The 19,119-nt window shown below is 51.5% G+C and overlaps 2 protein-coding genes across 5 annotated transcripts; one reads left to right on the top strand and one right to left on the bottom strand.

Moving 5' to 3' along the window:
* Positions 1-2,217: 2,217 nt before the first annotated feature.
* SMIM3 (small integral membrane protein 3) lies at positions 2,218-5,367 on the bottom strand. 3 transcript variants are annotated; one of them, XM_075056728.1, is made up of 3 exons: positions 5,050-5,360; positions 4,606-4,979; positions 2,218-3,233 (listed from the first exon to the last, which is right to left on the bottom strand). In XM_075056728.1, exons 1-3 carry the CDS (start codon positions 5,071-5,073, stop codon positions 3,053-3,055), a joined length of 579 nt encoding a protein of 192 aa, XP_074912829.1. In that variant the 5' UTR covers positions 5,074-5,360; the 3' UTR covers positions 2,218-3,052. The 3 variants fall into 3 exon arrangements, 1 of the variants encoding a protein (XP_074912829.1); XR_012654303.1 differs by lacking the exons at positions 2,218-3,233; positions 4,606-4,979 and adding exons at positions 4,085-4,261; positions 4,371-4,541 and having other exon boundaries at positions 5,050-5,367; XR_012654304.1 differs by lacking the exons at positions 2,218-3,233; positions 5,050-5,360 and adding an exon at positions 4,085-4,261 and having other exon boundaries at positions 4,606-4,774.
* Positions 5,368-5,494: 127 nt separating this feature from the next.
* On the top strand, positions 5,495-18,949 carry DCTN4 (dynactin subunit 4). Of its 2 annotated transcripts, none has more exons than XM_075056718.1 (13): positions 5,495-5,704; positions 7,386-7,456; positions 7,889-8,067; positions 8,989-9,032; positions 9,711-9,818; positions 11,365-11,438; positions 11,791-11,903; positions 13,236-13,345; positions 14,375-14,448; positions 14,877-14,931; positions 15,419-15,526; positions 15,935-16,032; positions 16,772-18,949. In XM_075056718.1, the coding sequence occupies exons 1-13, from the start codon at positions 5,570-5,572 to the stop codon at positions 16,983-16,985; spliced, it is 1,383 nt and encodes a 460-aa protein (XP_074912819.1). In that variant the 5' UTR covers positions 5,495-5,569; the 3' UTR covers positions 16,986-18,949. The 2 variants fall into 2 exon arrangements, with proteins under 2 accessions (XP_074912819.1, XP_074912820.1); XM_075056719.1 differs by lacking the exon at positions 5,495-5,704 and adding an exon at positions 6,035-6,426.
* Positions 18,950-19,119: the final 170 nt, after the last annotated feature.

The following is a 19,119-nucleotide window of genomic DNA, read 5'->3' as shown; positions in this document are numbered from 1 at the left end:
ACCGAGCGCTGCTGCTGTCCCCTCCTGCATGAGGAGCCCCTCCAAGCGCTCTGACCCTGCGGGGATTTGCTCAGCCCCAAGGCTGGGGAAGGATGAGCCCACCGGCCGTGACGTTTGTGATGTGCTCCCGAAGACCCTGCTGCAGCCTGGAGCGCAGAGGGTGATTTGAGACCCCATAAGCCTCCCTTTGGGGCCACGGGGCTCGTGTTTGGGTCCTGTATCAGCAGTTGCTCCAGACAATGCTTCCCCCGCATCACCCGAGATATTCGGAGTCAGCTCCTGCTGCCCAATTGCCACTGGGGCTCCCCACAACCTTCCTGACAAGCCACAGGGTCCACCATTCCCTGTCTGGCAGGGATAAGGCAGCCGAGCCGGGTGCTTGCATCCCCAGCATGGCTCTCACCGCTGCCCAGAGGCGAGGCAAGAGCCAGCATCCTACATCACCTCGTCACCGGGGCTGCCAGCACCCACCTCCCCCAGCAGCAGCCCCCGCGGGCCACAAGCCGGCTCCCGCCACGCTCCAGCTCCACTGGCGCTGGCAGGGAACCATCCCCGGCGGATGCTGAATCACCTCGGCGTCTGCATCGCGCCTGCCTGCCACAGTGTCACCACTGCAGGGCCCGCTCCGCAACGGGCAGGAAAAGGCATTTTTCCCTCGGCAAAACACCACGCAAATGCTGCCTCCGAGCTCCAATGCTGTTCAGGCACTGAAATGAGGGCCGCGGGGGGATTTGCTTGTCTTGCTTAGTGCTGGAGGAGGAATTTCCGACTTGACAGTGTACATCAGCCTAAATCCATCCCTCCCATTTGCATGCTTTAAAAATGTCCTGGCTTCTCCCTGCTCTCCCCCCACCGCCATTTTGCTCTGTGCTGTTTGTTGTCATGTCTTTCCAAGGCTTTGCAATGCCTTTCCTGGAAATGTTTGCCGCGGGCTTGAAACTTCCCAGAAAACTCCTACCATGAAAGGAAACCTCTTGTACCCCCTGGCTGCTCACAAAAAGGGGCACGGGGAGGTGGGAGCAGCCACCAGGCATGGCTGCAGGGACGAGGGGGTTTGCATGCTTCTCCTCAGGTGTTTGGCTCCAAACCAGGCTTCCTTCTCAAACCACTCCAATATTTGTGGCTTCTTCCCTATTCCTCTTATAGCAAAGCTGCTCAGCTCCAGTTCCTGATGCCAGATGCCGCTGGCCGTCCCCACACGTGACGGTGTCCCCAGGGAAGGGACACCAGGGTGGAGCACGAGGGGGAGGCAGAACCGGGGCTGCTCCCACCCAGCACAGCCATAATCTCCTCCAGCTGCCGCCACCGTGCCATGCCAGCGAGGGAGGAAGAGAGAGAGAACAACAGGAAAATAACTCTGTTTTTTTGTCTCAAATTCTGCAACTTGAGAGGGGAGAGAGAGAGACAACAGCTCAAAACAGAAATTTGTTTCTGGGCCAGGCAAGGAATACATGTAAGCTCCCTTCCCAGCCCAACCACAGCCCACAGCTCCAGCGCAGGCGTTTCCGCTCCGCGGGGGCTGTGTCCCCATGCTGGGCCCTCTCCCTGGGGAGGGAGGTGTTCGCCCAAGGTCCTGCTTCCCTGGGAATTGCCTGCCCCTCCAGCCCCAACACCAAAAGCAAACCCGATGCTGGCTGTCGTGGACCAAGCCGCATGGGGATGGGACACAGGGTTTCCAACACCATGAGGCTGGTTGCTCTTTCCAGCAGAGAAAATGGGATTTAAACAATTCCCACCAGCATCACCGTAGTGTTTCCCCATATCCCAGACAGATTCATCTCATTATTCACGACCTTTCTCGCTGTGAGTCACCAGGATGCCGTTTCGGCCCCAGGACTTCTGCCACATGCCAGAGCCTGGCACGAGGCCACAGGGAGGGAGCGATGCCGATCACCCAAGCGGGAGAAAAGCAGCCGTCACCACTGTCAGAAAGTTCCTGGAGATCCTTCCTGCTCACTGTCTGATGGTCGCTGCTGCTATCGCAGCCAAATTTGGGTTTCCACCCCCGGAGCGTGGGGTGAGGATAGCAGTGTGCCTCCCACGGGGCTGCGGCCACTGGGCTCAGAGGCTGGGCAAGAACCCTGGGGACCTCGAGCCAAGGCTGTACAGGAGGTCAGTGCAGGGAAGGTTTCTGGAGAGGCTGCAAAGTATCTCAGATCCTGTGCACAGGCACCCGGACACCATCTGTAGTGTGGACAGAGCCGCACAACACGCCCATGTATAAAGTCCATTTATTTCATAGCCGGGGCAATATAAGAGCTTATGTGGTCCCTTGCCACTGCCTGGGCACGAATCCCTCTGCTCCTCCCGCTTTGCCAGCCCAGGCAAGGGGTGCACAGACCCCCCCCCCAACAGGGCCAGCGTGCCGGGCAAGTGGCAGGAGCACCAAGCACAGCCAGCGTGCAGGCAGGCTGGCAGAAGCTGCCCGCATCCCTCTGCCCTGCTAGACCCAGAGGAACCGAGCGCCCCATAGATTTTTCCTACAGTTTCAGCAGTTATCTGATAGAGGAGAAGCTGGTGCCAGCTGCATGTCTGCTGCGCAGCCAGGACGGGCTCTGTCACCGATGCTTTTAGCTGAGTCTCTGAATGCACAACCAGAAGCCATATCCATCTTGCTTTGACCCTTCTTTCCCAACCATCCTGACAGCTGGGACTCCAAAGAAGAAAAAACTTTGCTGGGCATTCCCACTCCTTGCTGCTTGCCTGGGAGGAGACAGGGTCGCCAGCAAAGGCAAGACCAGCCTGCCTGCCTCATGGGAGCAAGTCGGTTCTAGCTGGACACATCCGCAAAGTCACACATCTCCCTGCTGGTGCCCAGGTTGCCATCTCCCCGACGGGTCCCCGTGAGTTCAGTGGGTAAACAGGAGGCAGTGGGTTCACCCGGCAAGAGCCAGGTACAGGGGCAGGCGCCTGGGTGCTGGCCCACCCCGGCTCCTGCCCATCTCTCCCCAGCTCTTGGGGTACCCCATCGGGCTCTACGGGGTCCCTGGCACAGGATCCCACGGCTGTGACCCCCTGCCCGGCAAGCCGGCCATCTCTCGTCGCCTCCGCCTCACACGATGCCGTTGCGCGTGGGGTGAGTCCGTACCCGGTAGATGATGACGGCAGTGGCCGGGCAGAGCACCAGGGCTGTCATGACGAGGATGGTGGCCAGTATGATCAAGACGATGACCCAGATGTCCAGGATGTGCTTGGGGAGAGTGACGAGATCTGCTGGATCAGTGAAGTCCATCCTGCAAGGGAGAGGCAGAGGGGTGATGGGGCAGCACCCTCCACCCCTCCCATAGCCAGAATCCCCCCCCATTGCTCTAAGCACCCCAGTGCTCTCTCCAGGGAGACCCCTGTGGCCACATCCACCCTCGGCCTTCTTCAAGAGCAAAGGGCTTTGGTAAAGACTCCTTTGAGAAGCCCCAGGATTTACCACGTGCTTTGATGCAGCTGGATTAACAGCCCAGGGAAAAAATTCCCTGTTAATTGCTACCGCTGTTAAAGGAGCTGATAAAGCAAAGCCACAACCAGACGTCCTGCTGGTCACTCACGAGTGGGTCATTGGGTGGTAAAACGGTGGGACCAGGGCAGCCGGAGCCCCTCTCGCTTCAGGGGACCCCCACCCCCCCGCGGTGCCTCCTGCTGACTCACGGAGTTAATGGCTTAATTAGCAGCAGGGCTGGGGTCACCATCCCTCCATGGACCCCACAGCTGCCTTCTGCCGGAGCACCGGGCTGAGCCCCCCCCCCAATCCGTCCCACCCGCAGCCGCCCCTGGCTCCAGCACCCCGGGGAGGGGGACACACACACCCGGACGAACCTCCACCGCGGGGCAGAAGAGGTGGCGGCCGTAGCCTGCCCTGCCTGCCCTCCTGCCTGCCCGCACCCCCCTTTACCTGCAGCCCGGCTCCGGCGAAAGGCAGCGGCAGGATCCCCGGCGGGGGAGGGAGCCTCCGACTGGCCCCGCCCGGCCCGCGGGGGGCGGCAGGGGAGGGAGAGGAGGGGAAGGGGAAGAGAGGGTGGGGGAAAGGAAGGGCAAGGCAGGCAGGACCTTTTTTATATACCGGGATAAAGCATAGAACACGCTCCAGCTCACCCCAACGCCGGATGGGGTCAGACCCGTCTGGAGCCAAACCCGAAGGTCTCAGGTGTCAAGGAGGCACCCTGGGGATATTTCATAGCAGAACAGCTTCATAAAGGGCTTTTTCCCCGTTCCTCTTCCCCTCCTGCCTCGCCAACAGCAGGGCTTACGTGCCCCCACTTGCCTCTGTCGCCTGGGGCAAGAGGGAAAAGCAAAACCACCGAAACCCTCTGTCAAACCCCAGCAGCGAGGCGCCAGCCAGTGCTCCCCGGGGCTTCGGGGCAGGGTTGATTTATAGACACAAGCAGAGAGCGTCTCCGGGGAGGCGGCAGACCTCGGCCCACCAGCTGGGAATGGCGTTTCTGCTGCCCAGTGGAATATTCTGCTCCGTTGGCAAATGCTGAAGAGCAAAGCCAGCAGCAGCTAATCCTGGCCGGCCACGGGAAGCAAGGTGGTGGGATGCTCTGATTTTCCTGCTGGGACACAAGCCTGGTGTCACCCACACTGGGACCCATGCACCGCACCCTTCATACGCACCTTTCCCGGGGAAACGTGCCGCATTCCCAGTGGTGGAAACCACTACCACATGCTCTCAGACACCCCAGCCTCCAGGCACACAGCTCCCCGCTCCCCCAGAAGCAGCACACAGGCGGCTGGCGGGCAGCCTCCTCCCTGCCTCCCCAAGAACACGTCTCCCTCCAGCTGCTGCCGTCGGATAAAAAGCACGTGGGGTTTTTATCACGAGCAGCGGCGGATCCTCGCAGGCAGGGGTTTCCTCTGGAGCCGCACGGGCAAGCGGCGGGCGGAGGCCACGGGCTGACACCGGGCGCTGCGCGAGGACGGGCGAACCGGGGTGAGAACGGGGGAGCGATGCCGCAGGCCAGGCCGCAACGGATGCTTGGGCGGCGTGCCTAGGAGCAAACCGGAGGTGGTTTGCTGATGCAAGCTCTGGACGCGGAGCGCAACGCGGCGTTCGGAGACCTCACGCTTTTGCGCTGATTCCATGACGCGGGGATGGTTTGTTTTTGTCGGGATCCCCCGTCTTAGCGACCGTGAGACTGAAAAGAAACCACCTTCGGGGGATGAGGAAGCCCGGCACCCTGCGGGTTCAGAGGGGAACGTGGGCGGCGAAGGGCGCACCAAAACGTGTTCCCAAGCGCTCTGGCACGCGTGAAGCAGCCAAGCTGGAGGCCTCGGCCCCGCTCCCCCCCCAGACTCCCCCACCCAGCCCGGAGGAGCACAGGGGCGAGCGGACGGCTTCGCCGGGCGACGCAGGGCTGAGCCGGGACCCCGCCGCGGGCAGAGCCGGGGCTGCTGCTGCTGCTCCTCCTCCGGCTGGCAGGCGGCCACGGCGCCCCGGGGGAGGCGGGCGGGCGGACCACGCGGCGGCCGCCGCCCCGCCCCGCCCCGCCGGGGTCACGTGGGCGGGTGGGCGCGGTGACGCGCGGCGCTGACGTCTGACGGCGTGCGGCGGCTGGCCGGCAGCCGCCCCCCTCCCAAGATGGCGTCGCTGCTGCAGTCGGAGCGGGTGCTGTACCTGGTGCGCGGGGAGAAGGAGATGCGGGCGCCGCTGTCGCAGCTGTACTTCTGCCGGTACTGCAGCGAGCTCCGCTCCCTGGAGTGCGTCTCGCACGAGGTAAGCGGCGGCCCGGCCGCGCCGCGCCCGCAGACCGGTTGGGGAGGGGGCGGGACGTTGCCCTCTCTGCGCGCGCCGGTTGGGTGGCTCTCCCGCCGCTCACTCGCTGTCTGCCTCGCTATTGGCTGAGGGGTGCGCGCAGCGCTGCCTGCATGGAGAGGGGCGATTGGCGGCGGATGAGGGAAAGGGCGGTGACTTGCTTTGGATTGGCTCTGCGCCCCTGTCCGTCGGCGGAGTTCGGGCTGTGATTGGCTGAGGCGCGCGTACCAGGGGTGGGGACTGCCGCGAGAAGGCGGCCTCCCCTCGTAGGAGAGGTGTCGTGTCGTCCCCCCCCGCCATGGGGCCCGTCTGGGTGGGAGCGGCCCCTCGGCGGGGCCCGGCGGGGGCAGCAGGGACCCTCACCCCGCTGTGGGGCACGGCAGGGAGAGACAAGCACCCCTTCCCCCACACACATCCCCACCGGGGCCGGCCGGGGAGGGGCAGGGACGCCCACCGACCCACACCCCTCCGCGGGGCCCGGCCCGGGGTGAAGACCGAGTCGTTCCCGGGCTTGGGCTGGTGCCTCTCACAGGGGAGAGCTGCTCCGGGACGCGGCCCCCGGGGCTCGCCGAGATGTGCTGGATGGGGTGGCGTTGGCAGCATCAAAGTAACAAACCCCACAAAGGCGGTGTGCTGAGACCAGAGAGCACCGTCCTTGATTTGAGAACAGTTGGGAGTGTTTGGTATGAGTTCATTTTCTCCTGGACAAGCTTTTCCCCCACGTTATGCAGTAGGATTTCTGCTGTGGAGAGTTTGTGCTTTGTCCAGGAATGGCTGGAGCCTTAAGCTGTGGGTTATCGCCAGGCTGGAGCGATAGTCTGCTGGTGCGTGGGGGCCTGCCAGGAGCACTGCTTTTGTGCAGAGCAGAACGTGGGCAGGCCCTGATCCTGGGGCTGCTCGTGTGACTTCGCAAGTCATCATAATAAAATCGGTGGAATTGATTTTGTGGAAGTCTGGGTGAATTAAGAAATTATGATAGATTTGAAAAGCCTTAAAAGAGTGACTGTGCAACCCAGATCTCAGAAGAGGTATCTCTTCAGAAATGTTAAAGCCTCTGAAGAGTGGAAAATAGATTTGTCGCGAGGCTGCATCCATCATGAATTCGCTATAGTGTGACAAGTGCAGTCATTGTGCATTTCCATGTTTAATGATAAGTTTGTTTTCCTCTTCAAGAAGGGGACCCCCTTCTTGCTACTGTTGTTTTAATGGACAAAATGAGTTTGTGACAGCAGACAGATAAAAAGCATTTTCTGAAATGTATGTATATCTGACCAGTGTAAGTACAAGGTCAGAATAAATTTAGATATAAATGGAAAATACCATGTTGTTCAGCTGAAAAGTGAAGTTGTGGTAACTGCAAAAGGTCAACACCCAGTTGTCCTTTTCCCATTTACTAGGCGGAGTAGTTTAATCTATCTTGACTTAAGAAACCTTCTGACTTACATTATTAAAGATCAAAATCCAGCTGATACGGGTCAAGATTTCAGATACCAAAAAATGTCTCAAGTCTTCCCTGACTTCACCTGTCTGTTGCCAGACACAAAGCCTTGTTAAATCGTGTGGCAGAGTTTCAGGCTGCTGCCAGCATGCGGTCTAGACAAAAGCATGCCAGGAAGTGTGATGTGACCATCTTGTTCATCAGGTGGACTCTCACTACTGCCCCAGCTGCCTGGAAAACATGCCTTCAGCTGAAGCCAAGCTGAAAAAGAACAGGTAAGGTTGCTTTGGCTTTTTTCATCAAGACTCCCTATTTTAAGCAGCTCCTTCCTTAATCAACACCTGACCATGTGTATCTGAAACTCTCCTCAAAAATTACATCGCTTCTTGCTACCTGTTAGTCTGTTTTGGGGAATAAGAGTCTTTCCATGATGTATCATGTGGTCTTCACATTTTAGTTCTTTTGATGACCTGCTTTCATAATACAAAGGGTTTTTTAGTATCACCCAGTATTTCTCACTGTTGCGATTCTTACGTTGACTTTGAACCCCTCCTGTTTGCATTGATGGCTCTGTTGCCCTCTTTCCCTAACACTGTTGCATAAGATGAAAAGGTCTGTTAGTTTAATCTTGATTTTTTTGTTGAGAATATTTTCCTTCGCCTGGGACCCTTGTCAGAGCACTGTCTTATAGGCCTTTGTCTTTACAGGTGTGCTAACTGCTTTGACTGCCCCTGCTGCATGCACACCCTTTCCACCCGGGCCACAAGCATTCCTGCTCCACTCCCTGACGACCCAGCCAAGACTACCATGAAGAAAGCGTATTACCTGGCCTGTGGATTTTGCCGCTGGACTTCCCGAGATGTGGGCATGGCAGACAAGTCTGTCGGTAAGTGACAGCCAAAGACAGAAAACTGAATAACATCAGGAGCCCAGATTGTGTTTTGACGGTAACAGATCATCAAATTAGTTTCTCACTGTACAATATACGTAATATCTGTCCAGGTTTTGAGTCAGAGTTGGAGATTCACAGGAAAATGGTTTGTTGCTGAAGTCTCCTCTGAAGAGCTGAGATGAGTTAGGGGAACGTTTGACCCACTTCCATGCTCATGTTAACCTGACTAGTGAGAAAGCTGTCAAACAAGGGGCATTTTTAGTTGGTGCGCTCTCCCCACACTTGAGATCTTGTTTGTGTATCTTCAGAGACTTTGAAGCCACTCAGTCTGACAGCATAAACATCTAATTTACTTTCTGTCACTTATGTTCACTTATTCCAGAGTTGCTAGGCAGTGTTTGTACTTGGTTTTTCTCTTCGTGACATCACTGGAACAAAGCTTTCATCTATTTCTTGGTGCATAAGACATGCAGAAAATATCTGTCGGGCTCCAGAAATGGGGCTGAGTAGATCAAGCAGATCCTTTGACTTCCAGTGTTGATGTGACTGAAGAATGAGAGCTGAAGATGCGGGGACATGGGCAGCCAGTAGTAAGAGATGGTTCTTGTAAACTGATGTACCTGCTGCTGAAGTGACTCCTAGGTGCTGTCCTGATTATTTCTCAAACAGCAGTTGTTTAAAAACACAGTATAAAAGCTGGTAAAGAGCCTTCAGCCCAAGTCTGCCTGTGAAAAGCTTTCAGACGTGTGCATTTGTGCAGGCTTGAACTTAAGGAGTTGCAATGGTAAGTGTAGCAAAAATAGGGAATGTCATATTTCTTGAGTAAAACTGAGATAGTTGGGTGTTAGGTGTGATTTCTTTGCAGAGTCTGGAAACCTTCTCCTGAGGACTTTGTTTTTTCTCTTTCTCGTGCAGCTAGTGGTGGCTGGCAGGAGCCGGAGAATCCTCATGCACAGAGGGTGAGTGAAGGGGAAGGCCGTGCTTAGGCTGAGACGCATCAGCTAGAAAAAACTGTTAGAGGCGCCAGGCATTCTCAATGACTTTTTCTGCATCTATGTAATCCTTCAGATACCAGTTCCAGTTCCTAATCTCCACCTTGACTGAATTAAATCATATCTAACAGTGCTGTTAAAATGACACTAATGAATATGCTACATATGTATGTGAAAAAAAGCTGTTTTTTGACCAAGAGGGTGTTTAGGATCTGGAAAACAGAACTACACCTTTACTGTCCTTCCCTGTCACCAGTTAGGGATCTACACTAAACGTGATCAGCCTTGGGTGGGAGGAAAGATGCTGTTTGCTCCACTAATCCAAATTGCTTGGTTTTGGCCATGTGACATTACTGTGTCCAGTCATGGCAGATCCGTGAACAAAGTCTCAGTTGCCTAACTGCACAGTGAGAGTTGGACACTGCTTTCTGATAGACGTCAATCCCAAAGGAGGGTCAGTTTGTCACCCGCAGTGGGAGTTAAGACACACAGGCTTCTTTAATGTATATCCTTCAAAACACAGCTAGTACTAGGATCAGAGTGAAACAAGTAGCCGGAGCCCCAGCTTCTTCACAGATAAATACTGCAGCTGGTCTGGCATTTGTTCCTTGTTCACTGAGTATCTGTTCCTTTTCATCCCTCTAGATTAACAAACTGGTTGAGTACTACCAGCAGTTGGCTCAGAAAGAGAAGATCGAGCGGGACCGGAAGAAGCTGGTGCGACGCCGAAACTACATGCCCCTGGCCTTTTCGGTGAGCTGGGAGTACTGTGCTCTCAGAGCAGGACAAGTGATGGACAACAGCCTCATCTTCAAAGATTAGATAGTTGGTAGCACCATAGGGCTGCTCAGGGTTTTTTTTATTGAGAACGTGAAGAAAATGTGCTAGGGCACATGGGTTTCTTTAGGGACAGGTAGTTTTACACCCATTACTGTGCATTATACTGCCTCTCTCTCTAATAGTCCTCTCTGATAATGCCAGAAAGGTTTACACTTGCCATGCAAAGGAACATGTTATCCAGCAGTGAAATGCAGTGCAACCGCAGTCACAATAGTGGTAGCTCTTTCTCAGGACAGTTGCATACCATGGTTCAGTAACAGTTAGATCAACATTGTCTGGCACTTTTCTGCATGAAGTCTCAACTGAAATTAACCTTAAGACTTGGTTGTGGCCTGAATGACTTGTTTATTGTAACTGGCAGGTAAATGCTTACTTTGTTTAGCTGGGTGACTCGGCATATGCTTGCTACTTCTCAATTAACTGTGCTTGCTCTGTGCCCTTGCTTGTGTCTTATGGCTGCATTTTTTGTCTCCGTTGCTACCTGCTGCTATTTTGGGGGCTCTCCACAGCAACACACTATACACGTAGTGGTAAGTCTTTTCACAGTTTCTGCTGGTGTTAAAGCTCTCATGATACCAACTGAAGGGGAGTGACAGATCCTACTCTTCACCTTGCCTCAGGGCCTCTGACTTGGATGTGCCCAGAACAAACACACATGAAGGCTAACTAGTTAGAGGGTAACATTTTTTACGAAGAAAATTATTTTTTGTTAGCTTACAAATGGGGCAGTGTCTGGGTAAGTAACATATGCTTGAAAAGCAGTCCTTCACAAAGCTCGGCTCAGACACAGCCATCTGTCTGCCCAAGGCAAATGGCGCTAACGTGAATCTTCCGATCCTTGAAGAATCACCAGGGTAGGCTGGTACTCAGATTTCTCGTTTGGTGAGAATTCAGGTTTTCAGTTGTGGCCAGAAGCACCCTGTGTACAGTTCAGCTGTAGAAAGCTGAGGAGTAGCTCAGCTATTCCTGCCAATTGGTGGTGCCTGGTGAGATAGACCTGTAGATAACAAGGCTTGTAGGAGGCTGAACCTTCCAGCTGCTTCTAGTAGTGCTACAGAGCATTTCAGATGGATGCATACCCACAGAGACTCAGTTCTTTTGGCAGCTGAGCTCTCATTCTGCACTGCTTGATATGCTATTGCTCTGAAGAGAAGATCAAGGGAAAATGTGTCAGTAGTGCAGGCTGGTGATTTAAGGAAAGAGCAAAAGCTTTATAAGCAGTAGACACATACATCTGTATCTGTCTCTCCCTGTCTCCAGTGCAGTGGTAATTGTTTTCTCCTTACTAACAGTTTGAGCAGAAAAAAAATCTTGGGAAGCACTGAATACCTTTCATTTTTTGCTTTCCTTTGCTTGTCTCCCTATGCTTGTCATGCAGCTCAAAGGATGAGTTTGCAGTAGGTCTTTTTGTCCTGGCAGGAAGCAGACCTGAAGCTGACAGTTCCTTTTTTCCTTGTAGGACAAATATGGTCTTGGAACCAGACTACAGCGCCAGAGGCCCGGAGCACCGATCAGTGCCCTCGCTGGACTCTCGTGAGTCTCAGGGTTGGGGTTACCTTTGTGGAAAGGATAAGAGGTGTAGGCAACAGAGCAATAAAGCAGCTTCAGAAGGATGATGAACCTTATTCGCGGATAGCAGTGAAAGGAGCTTTCTTCTTTGCAGCATTAGAGATGTCAAATCCTCAGGCATCTCTGTGCAGCAGCTCCAGATGTTTTGCTTTCTCCCAGTAGAAACAAGTGACTGCTCACATCCTTATGCAGTTACTATTGTCTTGCAGTCTTAGCTCTCACTGCCTTCTGTGTTATAATGCAGTTAGTGCTGTTGCTGTCTGTCAGAGCACACGTACTATATTTTATGACCGAGTTGTCCCTCACTTTGCTTCAGCCTGAAAGAAGGAGAGGACCAGAAGGAGATCAAGATTGAGCCAGCTGATGCAGTGGAAGAAGTGGAACCTCTTCCTGAGGATTACTACACAAGACCCATCAATCTGACAGAAGGTAATACCTTAATATTCTGTCACTTTTTGCCCTTACATTTTATAACATAGGCAGTGCCTGGAAACTTGTCTGTGGGGTTCCTATTGGCCCAAGATTTTAGTAATTTTTATGCTGGGATTGAAATGGTGGGAAATTTGTGACTTTTAAAATGGTAACTTTGAATGCAGCCTCAGGTTCATGTTGTACATGGAAAGCTCAGAGCCAAATACATCAGGCCTCTTAACGGTTGTTTCATTTTCTTGCTGACCTTAATTTCTCTGCATGTGAAGTGTCAGCTTTTGGATGGAGAAAAGAGCTGATGTCCTTGTTCAAGTAATAGCTGGAAATAACGAGGTAGCTGAGCTGCTGAGGAGTTGGAGCCAAAACTGACCTGTGAAGTAACAATTGCACATTACTTTTGACATCAGCTTACAACAGCTTGCATATGCTTGCCAGTTATTTAGCTGGCTCGTGATTTAATCAGCAAATATTGTAAAATGGTCAACTAAACTTGGGAGAGAACAGGATAAAACAGCAGGTACAGAAAGCAATGTGGACTTTCTGCTGAGCTGGCTCTAAGTAGGATAGATGTTCTTGATAGTCCTGCAGGCCTACAAAGTCCGCCAATATTAATTAATTCATGAAAGATTTATGGAAAGGAGTAGATAGTCTTCGTCTCCTTCTCTCATGAGACTGTCAGCATTGTGAGAGTATGATGCTGGTAAAGACAACTTTTGTGATTCTCCGCAGTGAGGCAGAGGCTGCCAGGTGGCTCACTGCCTCTTAGACACTGGGAACAGTGAGGAGCCTCTTTTTTTTGGAGAAACCCATGGGAGTTTTGGCTGCTGGGAGTTCTTTGCCTCAGGAACTATGTAGTCACCAAGTCTCTGCATGAGTCTGAATTACTCAAACTCCTTGCTGAGAAGCTGTATATTGTACTCGTGCAGCATCCAGCTGTGAGGGTAACAAAGCCATGAAAATGCATTAGCCCTTGGGGGAGGAAAGAACTTATTTTCTAGATGATTACAAAATTCTGTTTCCACCTCATCTGAGCTTTGAATAGAGATCAGGGTCCCTTGTTTCTCCTGGGCTGGCACTGATGTTGCTGTCGTGTTACCGTGTCCAGTAAGGGCAGCCCTTTATACTTCCATTCTTTCACTGCTAGAAACAGTGACACTTGCCAGTGGCTTCTGAATTATTGGGTGCGGGTGAAATTCAGTTTCTTAGATTGTAGCATGTCTGCACACAGTGCGCGGCACGCTTGCTCTTGAGCCAGCGCATATGTAGAATCTAGCTCAAGTTCCAGTGTCTGAGTGCAACGTTAATTTGTCTTGCTTTCTGCTGTGCACCCAGTGACGACTCTGCGTCAGCGTCTGCTGCAGCCTGACTTCCAGCCGATCTGCGCTTCCCAGCTCTACCCACGTCATAAGCACCTCCTGATCAAACGTTCACTGCGCTGTCGGGTAGGTAATTAAGTACAAAAAAGTGCTTTTTCTAGGCTCACAGAACTTGGATTGTGGGAAATGGGCTGTGTATTTCTTTTTAGAAGAAACTGCTCAAATGCTTCTGGTGTTGGAAGTTCTCAACCAAATTACTGGTAACAGCACTAGGAGGTGAGGGAGGCTGTCGCATTTCTGACATGGTGAAGATTGTGAAAGGGGGACAACTTTGTCAAAGATGCATAAAGATAGAAAGGTGGGTTTGCGTAAGGGTCTGTGTGCTCTGCCTAGCCAAAGAATCGTAGAAGTCTGCCAGTACAGTCAGAATTTTAAAATTTCTGCTATTAGTAAAGACAAAAATCAAAGTGAGCAAACAAAATACTAGTGAGAGGCAGTGCAGAATACTGAAGATGCCCTTAGAGTGAAGGCAGAAAGAGAACATTTCAGAGAAGAAAATTAGAGACCTGGGAAGTGAAGGTAGGCAAGAATTAAATCCAAGTTCTGCTGTTGGCTTACTATGTGGTCTTCAAAAAGCTGCTTGTTTTCTCAGTGAAACAGGGATATTTATCTAGTTCCCAGGGTAATAGAGCAATATTCTTGTAAGTATTTAAGATGCAGAATGGTTTGCAAATGCAGAATATTTTCTCAGAAATATGTAGTATGAGACTGAGCCTATATTTGAAAGTAGCGTGTGAGGAGGTCAGTCCTGAGTTCCAGCTGTTTGGTTTTTTTAATGGATCCTGGAGCATAAGTCAAAGGGCTTGCAGTTATTTGTGCCTTCTTCCTCCTGCAGTCAGTGAGTGTCTGAGTGTTTTTAAGCCAGATTCCAAATCCGATGTTTCTGAGATTGCACTGATGTTGCTGGTTACGACATTTTCAGAGTATCAATAACTTGACAAAACAATGGCTACATGCACGCCAGGGTAGTTTTTGTCTGCACTGTGCTAGAGGCCAGTAGTGCCATGGCTAGTGGCACAGTGCTTGCAGCTCTGATTCTTTGGTTTGGGACTGCACACTGTCTTTGTGTGCTGACTAAAATATCTTTGTCTCTAGAAATGTGAACATAACCTGAGCAAACCAGAATTCAATCCAACATCTATCAAATTCAAGATCCAGCTGGTTGCTGTGTAAGTAAGATATGGGACTGGGGAGAACAGCCACCTATCCATGCGTAGTTAATGCCTTCTATTTTCATTTCTTTTGTTGTCTTGATTTGACCTCCTGTGTGATTGTGCCATCTCTTAGGATGGCGTAATCACATTTTTAATTTATGCAGCTTATCCATAGTAAGTTTGCTCCCTTATCTTCTAAGAAGTTTGCTCAAGACTTCAGCAGTTTGAAAAAGACATTGCATGCTGTGCTAGCCCCGCACAGTATCAGGAGTTTGTAGGATTAGGCTTATATAGCAAAAGAACACTTCATTTTAATGTAAGCTAAGCTCTAATAGCATTGAACAAGGTAGCTGGATGTCTGTGAAGACATCCCTCTACTTCAAGAGGTAGGTTATAGACAGCAACACAGTCCATCATGGTCATTTGCTTTGTTCTTGTTGTAGTAACTATATCCCTGAAGTGAGAATCATGTCTATTCCCAACCTGCGCTACATGAAGGTCAGTACTTTTTTCCGGAAATATCTTAGCATGAGACGCAGCCGGGAGGCGTGGATGTGGGATCTTTCTGGAAGATGACATGGTGTGATGATTGCTGCCTGAGGGCTTCGCTTTCTCCATTTAGAGAGGGTGCAGGGTTTAAGGGAGTGGTCGGAATTACACTGCATGTACTTGTCACTCTGAATGAGTAGATTACTGTGCAGTGTGACATCTGGCATCACATGCATACACCAATATCTGAAGAATAAAAGGTGTGGAGTTGAGATCTTGGCTAGATTCCAAAGATGTCTATTACTTACATTAAGAAAGAGTGCTGCGCATGGCATTGGCACCTTTCTTAGAGACTGGGGGTGTTCGCTATCCGTCCCTTGAGTGTATGTAGTGCAATTTTTGAAGGTGTTGATCAGTCACAGAAGTTGGAGGTGCTAACAGTAACAATGAATTTTAGAGAATTGCGTCTTAAACTGTGATTCCTGAATCTCCCCAGGAGAGCCAAGTCCTTCTGACTCTGACCAATCCAGTGGAGAACATCACACATGTCACGCTGCTGGAGTGTGAGGAGGGAGACCCTGACAACATCAACAGCACTGCCAAGGTATTGTGCCCTCCTGCTGTGCAAGCCCAAGCCTCTTCCAAGGTTTTCCACTCCCGTTTATCCTTTCACAGATCACACTTTTCATATGTCCTTCAGTGTCTGCTAACTGCATTGCATTTTTCTCCTTGGAGTTTAAATGACTGTCACTAGTGTAAACATCAGATCATAAAGTGTTTAGAAATTGTATCTTTCCATTCAGATCCAGAACCCAAGGGAGAAATCCACAGTTTCACTGGTAGAGTGGTAACCAGGTGGTACTGGTGTGGTTTCCTCCACAAAAGCCCAGGATGAATCACTTCTCTGTTAAACCATAGTAAAGCAGCCTTCAGAAGGGGAGGGCTCTCTCCTGCTCACAGTGTAGGTGGTGATCAGTGCTGAAAGGCTTCTTCTCTTCCTGTTCTGTTTCAGGTGACAGTTCCTCCCAAGGAGCTTATTTTGGCTGGTAAAGATGCTGCGGCAGAATACGATGAGCTGGCAGAGCCTCAAGATTTCCAGGATGACCCTGAGTGAGTGTTGTTTGTCCTGTGGGGATCCTGTCCCTTAAAAACTTGGCACTTCAACCAAGTAACTCACACTCCTCTGTGTCTTCAGCATGTTTGGGGGCTTCTTTTTCAGGTTTTCCTCGGGGGGAGTGGGGTGTGGTTTTCGGGGGAGTCAGAGATCAGCAATGCAAATCTTTCTGCTTGTGGTTTGAACTATTCAGGATACTTTTGTTCCCTTTGAGGCAAGGTATGCTGTTACAGCAGTTGAGTTGTAGGTGGTGGTACTAATTCTCTCCAGAATACTCTGTGTAATCCTTTCCTTTGCAAGCAGAGGGTTCATGGTAGCGGTGAGAACTACACAGTAGGGTGTGTGAGAGAGCTGCCTCCAGCCTTCAAAATGGAGTATGTTCTGCAGCGTCTTACAGAGCAACTTGAGCTATATGCTGTGGCCCTTCTTTGTTGCACTGCTGGGTACATAGCTCCCATGGCCAAAGCAGGCATGTTCTGTTTGACAGATGTGCCAGCAGCTGTCAGCATAAAGGGGGGCACCCACGTTCTGAATGTGGGGCAGGAGGGGCTGTGGGCCCCCTGGAAAAAGAAAGCAGGGAGTAAGCTACAAACCAGGGCAGCTGTTCTAGCAGGGCGTATTCAGCCTATGGGCTGTAAACTGAGCATCCCTTTTACATGGTGTTAGAATAAATCTCTCAGAACAATTGTTGGAGAACTTGGCTGACCAAGTGTTCTTTTGTTTTCTGCCTTGCAGCGTTATTGCCTTCAGAAAAGCCAATAAGGTAGGAGTTTTCATCAAGGTCACCCCACAGAAAGAAGAGGGTGAAGTGACCGTGAGTTTCAAGATGAAGCATGAGTTTAAAAACCTCACTGCTCCAATCCGACCCAGTGAGGAAGGCGATCACACCTCTGAGGTCATCTGGCTCACCCATCATGTGGAGCTCAGCCTCGGTCCAGTGCTCCCATAAACGCTCCCAATGCTTGCGCCCCGATGGCTGGCCGCAGGATGGACTGTCACAGTGAGGAAAGCACCTGGTGAAACGTTCTGTGAGAGCTCCTTTGTGATGTGTGGGTGTGTGCCACGGGCCCCAGCCGGGCCGCGAGAGGCAGCTGAGGGTGCCGTGGTTTGGGATGGTTTGTTCTCTCTCCTCTTGTCGTAGTGCCCACTAACTACCGCTCTGCTTCCCCACACTGCCACAGGCTAGTTTAACTTGCAGCATGTGTTTCAGCACAGAGAAAGATGTCGCTTTCTCCAGATTCGCACTACACCTGGCTGAATTTGGTTTTATCAACAGAAAAGAACCCATATTGGTTTTTCTTCATGTCAGCCCACAAACCTGATGTTACATACTCAATAGTGAATGACTTCTTTTTCACACAGAGCTATGCCCTTCCCAAAGAAACATTTTAAGAGGTGGCCACATCTGCTGCGTTATTGGCAAGTTATTGGCAGCAGCGTGATGCTTTCTTTTGGTTTTCTGCTTCCTCGTAGGATACCTCAGCTGTGGGTGATTGGGATGTACAACCCTACCACTCTGGCATGCGTAGCTTGCGTAGCCAAGGTGATAGATCTGTTTTCACAAAGGAAATGATCAGTTTGCCTTTAAACGGAAAATATAGTGTACTGTAGTGTTCATGGATTTGACTGGCAACCGAGCCCACTGTCAGCCCGCTGCGTTGCAGGTGGATGTGGTAGCATGACGTGCTGCGAGCTGGGAATTCAGGTTCTGCCACAGCTCTTGACTGAGGCAGGGATGCTCCAGAGAGGCTGCCTGGCAGTCTTCAGATCAATTAATGTGTGTTAATAGGGGTAGCGATCAGAGTATGAAACCTGGAGAGTTAAGATTAGGTCTGGTATATGTAAAACTACAGAGGCTGTTTGAGTTCATACTCTTGTCTTTTTCCAGTTAGGGTGGGTGGGAGGGAGGTATAAAGGTAGGAAGACAGTTATACATTAACTAGCATACACTGTACCATGAGGTAATTTATCTGGGGTGTAATTTGGCTGTAGTCCAAGCTAAAATCAGTAATTAAGAGCAGTGTATCCAGGATACTGAATTACCAGTAACTCCATAGCTTAGTGCAAGTGGGTGAGATCGCTCTTCCTGCAGAGCATTCCCAGTTCAGACATTGACCTTCGTTAAACATTTCTGATGGGCTTTGATGTGCTGCTGTGCTGGGAAAGGCTTGAATCCCAGCCAGCCGCGGCTGTGTTGCTCGAGACACTTGTGCCATGGTTCTGCCAGCCTGGAGCTGCAAATCCTCTGCACGGGAGGGCGGGACGAGGCTGCCCACTCTCCAGGGGAGGTGGTGGTGCAGCACCCAAAAACATCTCCCGTAGCACGAGAAATCTGCCTTGGTGTGCCCAGGGGGGCCGCGCGCCTTACAGCCTAGATCCTGCAGCGGGTCTCGAAGCGGCCGAGGCATCACGTTTACAACTTCGCGTAGGTTACACACAGTTGTACAGCATGAGTTTAAGACTTGTAGTTCGTCGTTCATGTCTAGTGCTAGCGCCTGCTGCGGCTTTACCTGTCCAGATAACAAAGCACTCAACCTTTGGCTGTGACTTCTTTTCAGTAGCCAAAATAGCCACCACGCTCGTGACACTAATGTGGAAAAGAGCCTTCCAGGGACAAGATGGCGGCTGACCCAGGCCTCGAGCTGCCGTCCCCCTCCGCCGCTGGGATGGTGTTTGCACGACCTGCTCATGAATGCTCGGTTTCTCACTGAAAACAAAAAGCTGCGTTGATTTATGATATTCTGAGCGGTCTAATTAGCTCGGTGAGGTTTGGGTTGTTTTTTCCTCCCCTCCCCGTAGGTGCTTGTAGGTGATAGGAAAGGTGTGTCCCTGCTCCCCTCCCTGACAGGCGACTGTTGCCTTACTGCTTGACGTCGTGTAGTGACCTTCAATAAAGCAAACGTGGCTCTCGGATTCTTTGCGCTGGTTCTTACGCTGCGGTTCATTAGAAAATAATAATTATTTAAAAAAAAAAAAAAAAAAGCGCTAAGCACCCAGCCCCCCCCCCCCCCCCCCCCGTTTTCCCAATGGTTTCGCCCGTCCCCCTGTTCCCGGTGGTTTCGCTCGCTCCGCCCATTCCCTCC

This window comes from Buteo buteo, chromosome 24 (assembly GCF_964188355.1).
Source record: "Buteo buteo chromosome 24, bButBut1.hap1.1, whole genome shotgun sequence".
NCBI lineage: Eukaryota > Metazoa > Chordata > Aves > Accipitriformes > Accipitridae > Buteo > Buteo buteo.
This window is presented reverse-complemented; position numbering and strand designations above follow the sequence as displayed.

Excerpts from the sequence above, each read along its gene's own strand:
- DCTN4 (XM_075056718.1), top strand. The coding sequence starts at position 5,570 with ATGGCGTCGCTGCTGCAGTCGGAGCGGGTGCTGTACCTGGTGCGCGGG. Across the intron at positions 11,439-11,790 it reads AGTGCCCTCGCTGGACTCTC|CCTGAAAGAAGGAGAGGACC; the intron begins GTGAGTCTCAGG and ends ACTTTGCTTCAG. Across the intron at positions 11,904-13,235 it reads ACCCATCAATCTGACAGAAG|TGACGACTCTGCGTCAGCGT; the intron begins GTAATACCTTAA and ends CTGTGCACCCAG.
- SMIM3 (XM_075056728.1), bottom strand. The coding sequence starts at position 5,073 with ATGGAATCAGCGCAAAAGCGTGAG. Across the intron at positions 4,980-5,049 it reads AATCAGCGCAAAAGCGTGAG|GCACGCCGCCCAAGCATCCG; the intron begins GTCTCCGAACGC and ends GTTTGCTCCTAG. Across the intron at positions 3,234-4,605 it reads GGCACGTTTCCCCGGGAAAG|GATGGACTTCACTGATCCAG; the intron begins GTGCGTATGAAG and ends TCTCCCTTGCAG.